This window comes from Chanos chanos, chromosome 10, assembly GCF_902362185.1.
Source record: "Chanos chanos chromosome 10, fChaCha1.1, whole genome shotgun sequence".
NCBI lineage: Eukaryota > Metazoa > Chordata > Actinopteri > Gonorynchiformes > Chanidae > Chanos > Chanos chanos.
In genome coordinates this window covers 5,499,085-5,508,466 of record NC_044504.1, presented here as the reverse complement: position 1 = coordinate 5,508,466, position 9,382 = coordinate 5,499,085, and the positions used below count along the sequence as shown (strand labels likewise).

The following is a 9,382-nucleotide window of genomic DNA, read 5'->3' as shown; positions in this document are numbered from 1 at the left end:
ATCGACCAAGAGCACTCCCCATAGCTGAGTCTTTAACCGAGAGAATCACGTGATTGCAAAGAATGACGAACGAAAAGCGCCCCCGGGCGTACACTCATGATACCCAACCGTTCAAATGTTTTCTGGGCACACAACCGAGTGACTGCATCTAGGAACCCGTTTGTAACTCGGCTCGATGATTTCGCTTCCGCTTTTACTCACTGTCTGGTAACAAGTGTGGACTTTCCAAAACTGGCAGATTGCAAGAGGGAAGCTTCAAAATGAAGGTAAAGTCTAAGTCTCCGTACTGTTTGGACATTTGTTTTGCCGTGCAGTGCTGTCCAGTTTATAGGTTAAGCGTAGGCAACATGTGAATAGTTAAGGCTTATTTCGTGTTTAATAAGGACTGTCATTATCAGCTGTCAATGGCTTGGCTCACTGTCTGTCTTTACTGGACTTCGATCCATATAGGTGTGTCGCTCAGCAAACTGACTGAACCGCTTGTCCTAGACCTGGACCTGTCGTAATAATAGTCACTAACTGTGGGTGACTAAAACCACATAGCCGGAGTCAGACTTAAAAGTATCAAATTCGTTGTCTTGAGAGCTCCGGAACGAAACATTTGACACGACTCGATTCGGTGATCTCTGACTCTTGACTTGTTGATCTCTCGGTGTACGGCTTGGACAATACTTGATACTTGGTCGTTAAGGAAATGACTGTCATTATCTTTCACGGAAGGTGGCTGATTCCAGGTGTGTAACTTCACTCGAATGTAAGACTTGCTGACTTCAGACTTGATAAACACAGTAGCTTATTTGTTTGTTTGTTTTTCTTTTTTACCTGGGATTGGACCGCAAATTAAACTGAAAGGCACATCAAAGTTGGATAAAGGTACTGTTGCCAAGACTAACATTTTACAGACATATTTTCGGTCTTTTTTTTTGTATTTAGGATTTAGGATCAAGAGAAAAAATGACATCTCCGCGACATATCTCCGTGCTCTCGCCAATTTCTCTGCTCGCTCTCAAAAGATTATCATCGTGGCCAAAGTATTCCTTGTTTGAGCGCGCCCTAGCCAGTAAGACTCTACCAGCATTCCCTTATCAGCGTGACTGGCCATTTCATCTCACCAGTGGCTGTCTGTTGGGTGTGAAACACATAAATTAGTTCCTATCAGTGCAAAGTCTACCAGTGACAGAAGGTATTTCAAAGACAATGACAGGCAAACAGCAGTGATCCTTGTCCACTAATCTCAGAATGAAATATATGACGGTTTTTTTGTGGTGGTTGATCATGTTCGTTGGCATTCCGTCAATCTGACTTCACTTTGCATTGCAGCTGCCAGTGGTCACAGTCCATTTTTCATGGTGTCCAATGAATTGCGCTTCATGGTCACATCAAATGTGATTTTCAGCAATGTCTGTTTGCAGGGTGAAGATGAGACGGTGGTTCATACGACCAGAGAATTCTCTGACAGTTAGAATGATGATACTGTTGTTCCTGGTCATTTTTGTGGCATTTCCCTGCTGTAATGGTAAGTTGGCAAAGAGTGGGTTGTCTTCGAACCTGCCTTAGCTGAGGAGCTTGCTCACAGGCGACGAGATTTCCAGCTCTGTTCTCTCAACCCCCACTCTCCTTCCTTTTTCTGTATTCGGTGGATGAGTTGGGTTCAGCCCTTATTTTGACTGTCCTGTAGAATGCACTCTTGTTCCTGAAAGTCCTTAATATCCTTAAAGTTGGTACAACCCATGGTATCATAATTCCTTCAGCCTAGCTCAGTCAGATCAGTCAGATGTATTTTCAAATGTGTAAAAGGATAAAGAATATGGAGATAAGGAATTTGTCTATATATATATATATATATATATATATATATATATATATATATATATATATATATCATTGTATCTGTTAAACATGTCAAAATATGTTTCTCAAACCACTCAACCAAGGAATAATGGGTAATTCCATTAATGGAATTCATTACATTTAATTTATCAGACATTGCGACACCCTGCTGGAATTTCATTTAATTATCATTGTTGTTCTGTATGAATTAGCATTTGGCTGTGACAACATGTGTGTTTATACAGAGAGAAAATGCATACGAGTATATGCTGTGTTAACTGGACAGGAATTTTGAACGTATTAATTCTGAAGAAAGTTTGAAGCGGGTAGAGTTTACCAAATTTCACTTTGGCTTCCTTTTCAGCACTGGATTCCCTGCCAGCCCTAGTGAATGTGTCTATGGAGTCTCAGAACTTCAACCACATTCTAAAATGGAGTCCTGGGGTAGGAACTCCAAAAGGGACAGTCTATAAGATCTTTATCAGGTAGGGACAGGAAAAGACAAAGATCTAAAAGGGTTTTTTTTGTTGTTTTGTTTTGTTTTGTTTTTAAAATAATTGCACATACTCCAGAAGTTTGTGTGTGTGTGTGTGTGTGTGTGTGTGTGTGTGTGTGTGTGTGTGTGAGTGAATGTGTGTGCGTGTGCGCATTATTAATAATCAGTGGGTGTTGTTTGAGGAGGATGCAATGTATATGGACGTGTAAAATTATAGATATTATCACTGATATTAGTTTATTTCGTTCTATTCAAACTTGAACCAACGATCCATCCCCATTTTTTTTTTTTTTTTTGACAGTGCATTCAGATATCCTCCCACAAAACAGACAACAAAGCTTTTTTGACATAGCCAGGAACAGATGAGCTATTTGCGTTTTTAACACCTGTGACCAGGCCTGTGCAACCAGTGCGCTCTTTCCTGATAGAATGACAGCGCGTTTAACCACATCCCTTTACATGGGGAGAAAGAAAAGAAAAGAATAACTTGTCATCTTTCATGTGTCAAGCATCAGATGGTAGCAGTGTGGAAGCAGATGCGCTTACTAAAGATTTCTGTTGTCGCCTCAGGCATCCGCACACACAAACACACATCAGTGCATTTCTTAAAAAACAAAAATGTACGGGTAACAGTGTTATGCTACAGGCTGGTACGCACGGCCATTTGAAGCCTACTGCTGTCTCAAGGTGTTTTGGAGAGGTTGAATAGTTTATTCAAAGGCTGTGAGGCATTTAAGTGTCTGCTGTTCAACTGTGGCCATTTTCAGCCCAGAATTAGAAGATTCATAAAAACAAAAAAAAACAGCCTTATGGCCTTTTTTTTTTTTTAATTAAAATGGGAATTTGAATTAGCAGTTCTAGTGATAAGCTAACTCTTTTCCTCCTGCTTCTGCATCATTGCCCCCTTCTGATTTTAGGGTAAATTTTTGTTTTTGTTTTTGATTTTGTTTTGAACAACAGAGGGGGAAGGGATTGCAGGAAAGACCCTTTATCTACAATGAACACAAAGATAGACATGTCTGACTGCCTAAATGATCCTTACTGTGATTACACTCTGAAAGTCAAAGCAACTTATGGAAACAGGAGTTCACCTGTCGTCACCAAATATTTTCAACCTTTTACAGAGAGTAAGTTTTGCCATTGTCTCTGATTTCATTTTGATTTCATTCATTATCACCAGTGAGCAAACAAATGACTGGTTGTTCTTTTTGTTGTTGTTGTTGTTGGTTTAGCTGTTATTGGCCCCCCCATGGTGAATTTGACTGGCCTGGGAGATGGTCTGATGGTGGATATTTTCTTGCCAGCAAGAATGAACAGATCTCATCAGTTTTATAAATCATTGACATTTAATGTAGAATACAGGAGGGCAGAGGAAGAAAAGGTACAGGTAATCAATTTTGTCCAGCAATCAATATATATGCTCTGTTTTGCCAACATGGTCATGAGGTCTATAAGAGAGTCTTAGTACTGGCAAATACAAATATTTTGTTTCATCGCTTAATGAAATGTTTTTTTGTTATGTTTTGTTTTTTGGTATGCCTTTCTTTTCGCAGGGGTTTAATATGAAATCAGATACCACTTTTAATCTCACGAATCTTCAGCCTGGACAGAATTATTGTGTGCGGGTGTTTCCAGAGAGCAGCTCAAACAAGAACATGATCCCATCCAAGTGGCAATGCAGTCTCACCAGTGTCATTCAGCCAAGAAAATGTAACCAGTTTACGAACCATCTAGTTTTCTCTTTTTTCTCTTCTCTTCTCTTCTCTTTTGATTAAACTCTGAAAAGTGACACTTATCAACTATTTATCTACCATTGCGTCCCATCACTGGATTTTATTTGAGGGTATATTTGAAAACCTAGAACTACATTCGTTTTTTGGGGGGTTTTGCCTATATTGTGTCTTGCTTTGTGTTTGATTGAAAGTTTTATTTGTGTTTGATTGGAGGTTTTATTTGTGTTTGATTCGATTGTTAATCTGACTTCTCAGGTTTTCATCTCCTCATATTTACCTAAACAAGCCGCCTAATGCAGCAAAATTACTTTTTTTGTTGTGAGGAAAAGAAGAAAAGTCTCTCATTTCTCCCTCTCTCTCTCTCTCTCCCTCCCTTCAGTGGCGTTTTTGGTCGGCTGGGTATTTGGAATTGTTCTCACAGGTTTATGTTTTATTGCCCTTTTTGGAGGTCTAGTCTATACTGGGATCCTCTGCAAACCGAAACAGGTTCTGCCCACAGCTCTGGTAAGACTCAGCACGCTACCCAGACACAGCCTCTCCCTTGACCGTAATCCTCACGCTTTCTTTAATGTTTTGTCTTTACCACTAATGAATACTGACTTCATATGCAAATGACATAGAGTAATCCATGAGAGAAAGCAGAGCTTATTAAAGGTAGAGCTTGATTTTGCAGTGTGATATAATGAGATGGTTTCCTTTACTCTGAAATGCCCGTCGTTCCTTAATTTTGGTTGCTTTTTGACACTGGCAAGAAATGAGTCAGAATTGCTTAAAAAGAAAAGAAAAAAAAAAAGAGAAAAAATGACATCTCTTTATTCATTCATGGGTAGACGAGGGGGTTTCCATTAATTACTAATGTAAGCACTTTAAATCTGTCCACTGCTGTCCAGACCACACTGAGGAAGCATTAAGTAAAACCGTTGTTCCTTTCCGCTGCCAATGGCTGATCTAGGATCAGCTTTTTTTTCCAAGTCTTCTCTTAACCAACTTAAACTAATAATATTAGGAATTACCTTATACCATTATATCATTTGAAAAAAAAAACCAATGTTAGAGATACTGTAACTTAAGCTAAAAAATATAACCTTATACTGTAACTCATCTGAAAAATTTGCGAGAGAGGATGGAATGTACAAATACAGTCTATGTCCAGTGTAACTGCCTGTCTGTAACTGTCTAAAGAAATTTGAATGCTTGACTCTAAACAGGGAAGATAACATTCGACCTTAAAACACTCAAGGCAAATGACAGGCTGTTTAAAAAGCGAAGGACAAATCTCCCCTGCTCTTATAGAGAGCACTTATACTATACCACCTGCGCGGCAATCAGCCGCATTTTAATCTCTGACCTCTGGAATGTCTTTTACAAGTGAATGAGGCTGCGTCTATATGTGTATAGTGCTGTTTATTGTTTTGTTGACTTTGATATTGTTTGCTGTTTGTACAACAGACTCTACTGAACAATACAGCCTCTACAGAAAAGAATACAAATATCAGAGCATGGGTGGAAATAATTTTGAATTGATTACAGATTCGGATTCTGGGGGGAATGGACATAAACTATGAAGCAAAAGGCGTGCGCCTGCGTGCATACGTGCATGCATGTTTACCTTTCCATCCACTGTTATAGACATGTACTTTGGTAGGGGCCACACCTTCTTGTGGACAATATGAGATATCAGACACTGACAGATCATTTCTAACTTTTTTTTTTTTTTTTTACGAACTGGAACTCAACTGCTTTAACACAATCAGCAATACAAAGCAAATGTTTTCACTTCTCGAATGAACCTGCGATCTAGTAACCACGGAGGCGTATGTGCAGTAGACATGAGTCTTGTCTAATTAGCATCCAAAGCGAGAATGAGAATCTATTCTAATGAAAAAGGCCTGTACACTAAGGTCTGCCACAAAAGGTCATTCACACAATGGGTGACATTTGAAGAGATTTTCCACACAAACCTTTAGTTTGATAAGCCATAATACAGAGCTTGGGTTTGAGTCATTTTGTGTGGGAGGAATGTGTGAGTGAATGTCTTTCTCTGTTTTTCTCTACCCGATGGATCGATTAACCACAGCATGTTCAGGTTCCTCACACTTTTACAATTATCTCTCAGTCTTTCTGACAGAACCCAAAGCCCCCCCCCCCCCCTTCTCTCACTTAGGTTATATCAGTAGGTCATATTTATAGTGAAACCACAGCAGAGTGGAACACTAGAGCTAGCTTCTCCCATGACATTTGTTTAAAAAAAAAGTTATTCTTTCTCATGCTACCACTACCACCAAGCCCCCCACCCCACCCCCCATTTATTTCTGGTTTGTTATCTTCTTTTGTTCATGGTGTCAGCTAAGCAGTTTCAGCAACTCAGGCATATGAACATTTTTCATATGTAGTCCAGTTACTGCTAAGATTTTTAAAAATCTCAATCTCTCTCTGTCTCTCTCTGTCTCTCTTTCTCCCTCTGTCTCTCTCTCTGTCTCTCTCTCAGAGATGTATTGTTCACAGCTACTACCTCTGTCCAGAGCCCATCCAGGTTAAACCTGTGTTTGAAGTTGACGTTAAGCAAAGCGCGAACCCAAGCAAACCGGCCCCTGGAAAGAGCTTGTGCCAGCGTGCAGGAGGGAAAGACAAAGACTGCAGACAGGTTGGCGACGACGATGACGATGATGATGATGATGACGAAGAAGAAGTGGAGAACTGCGGTTACATGGACACAGAAGCTAGATCCTCTTCTACAGGGACTGGCAGCAGCAGCAGCAGAGAGTACCGCTCCACAAACTTTCCTGAAGAAGCTGCAGAGAATTCTGGGAGTTGTATTTCAGCGGATGCATCTGATTCATCGGTCAAAGTCTCCTGTAATACACCGGAGTGGCGAGATCACCTCCAGGACTTGTGTCTGTCCGAGGTTAAAGTCAATAAAGAGGAACCTGTACCCATCCCTGATAGAGACAAACTGAATGATCACCAGCCTGCAGAGTTGGATGAGGAACAGTTCAAGGAGACAGAGGAGGAAAAATTCTCCACAAATGTGAACCTGTTCTCTGTGACTCTGGGGGCGCTGAAGAGAGACAGAGAAGCAGGGACGGAAGAGGACGAGGACGTGAAAGAAGAGTGTCAGCCTCTGATCCTCCCTCTAGAGGACACTCAGTGTAATTACAGTCAGAACAGTGCACTTAAGATTTCACAGACACCATTGCTGACTGGCTTATTTGTAAGGTCAGCACAAACTGAGCTGTCTGCACATGCCCTGAAACCGCTAACACATGGGTTAATGAACTCATGCACGACTCTTGAAGAGCTTCAGACTGACAGCCTTGTAAACAGGCTTTCAGGGTCAAACAGACATGCAGATGGTGACCAGGACAGGCAGATGGACATTTTGGAGACTGCAGTGGATCTTTCGGAAGGAGAAGAGGAGTATAAAGGCACAGAATCTGCCTACCTGGTCACACACACTGGTATTACGAACCCACGGAATGGCTGTTCAACGGAAGATGAAGATGAAGATGAGGAAGAATGTTTCTCAGGCTACATGACACGATAACTTAGTGTGTGTGTGGGTGTATGTGTGTGTGTGAGAGAGAGAGTGTGTGATTATCTAGGGGATATTCTTTGTACCTTGGACCTGAGTACTTGACACTAAACAAAGAACATGAAGTAGTTAAGGGAAATGACAGGCTTTCTAAAAAGCATATAACAAATCTTGACCTTTCACCTGCTCTTATAGAGACCACTTATACAATAACACTTGTGCTTAAATCAGCCATATTTAAATGTCTGACTTCTGGAATGTCATGTGCATGTTAGTGGGGCTGTGTCAATATGGTGTAGCGCTGTTTATTGCTTTGGTGACTTTGATATTGTTTGCTGTTGCACATATCTCAGTATATGTGTAAATAATGTAAATGTTTAATTTTTGGTGTGTGTGTGTGTGTGTGTGTGTGTGAGAGAGAGAGAGAGAGAGAGAGAGAGAGAGAGAGAGAGAGAGAGGGACAGACAGAGACATTTTCAGATTAGGAACAGACAGTTACCTGGATATGCTGCAATTGGTCTGACTCTCTAATTTCATAAGCGTAATGCTGGGCTTTTTTCCATAATTGTTTAAATTTGAATGCATTTTTTCATTTGAGAAAGGGATGAAACATTTACGAAATGTATATTTAAAGCCAACATTACCCGTCTTTGAAGACTGCAATAAAATATATAAACAAGAAAACGAAACATTTGTTTATGTTTTTATCGCTGTCTAACTTAGCCCTACATATCGCAATATTCTTGACTGACAATACTGGAGTTCTACCTTTGCTTTTCAAGCGATGCTGACTGTCTGTCGCAGTGTTCCGGTTTATCCACATTGCTTGTGAGGTTGTTGTATGCGAGCCGTCGCTTGAAATCACATGCTTTCTGGTTAGAGCGTGTCTCCGCTAGTTGCTTTCAAGCGCTTCAGATAACTGATTTAGGACCAGCTCCATGTGTGCGATTTCCCGTCCGACAAAAATTCATTACTGGCATTTATTTGATGTTATTTGGTGCAGCGAACGGAACACATCTGAATTTGGGCAGATAAGCCCGAAACCAAATTATCAGACACCTCTTCCGTTTTTAACGGAATAGGGTTTGCGGAAGAATATAAACGTTGAAAATATAGCGAATTAAGCGAAATGCTGGTTTATGTTTTGCCGTTGCGTAATTTGCTGACAAACTTGGTGCTAACGTTTTGGACAAGGCGACGCCATCACGGATGTTCCTTACGAACATCTCACAAGAGTTCTACATACAGAGGAATTGCTTAATCTCCAGAACAGAACGTGGGAGAGTGTATTTCCGGTGCGTGTGTGTGTGTTTTAACGCAAAATAAGGAACAGGGTCGTTGGAGATGTTTTTATTGACAGTAACCCGCGCCACAAAAGACGACAAATACCATTATTTTGTTTCTCAAGTGTTCGATCATCGGATGATACCGTCAACATCTTCGCCATGTGGCTATGCAAAAGTCAAATTGAACTAGATCACTTAGCTGACTGACTTCGGAATCTGCCACGAAAGGGTATTATTGTCAGTCATGGACGGATGAATTGCTTGTGTGCACCCGAGTGATTAACGGAGACTTAACAAAATTAACATTAATTTTGTGATGTCTTCCGTGACATGCTTGTTTCTGCCTGCTCTCCTGTCATCTGTAGGTGAGTTTACATATCGTGTCGGAAAGAAGTCATCTTGATTTTCTTGCCTTTATCTTTTTAATAGCCAGCCTTGCTGCCATTCCTCTCTCCATGTCGTTTATCTACCTCTAATAAAGAGAGCAGTGCTCTATCTGTCAAAG

At 40.6% G+C, this 9,382-nt stretch overlaps 1 protein-coding gene across 1 annotated transcript; it reads left to right on the top strand.

Annotated features, from left to right (window-relative positions):
• The first annotated feature begins 226 nt into the window (after positions 1-226).
• On the top strand, positions 227-7,999 carry crfb1 (cytokine receptor family member b1). Its single transcript, XM_030786380.1, has 8 exons — positions 227-266; positions 1,413-1,516; positions 2,195-2,315; positions 3,287-3,453; positions 3,559-3,707; positions 3,880-4,036; positions 4,439-4,563; positions 6,548-7,999. The coding sequence occupies exons 2-8, from the start codon at positions 1,420-1,422 to the stop codon at positions 7,601-7,603; spliced, it is 1,872 nt and encodes a 623-aa protein (XP_030642240.1). The 5' UTR covers positions 227-266; positions 1,413-1,419; the 3' UTR covers positions 7,604-7,999.
• Positions 8,000-9,382: the final 1,383 nt, after the last annotated feature.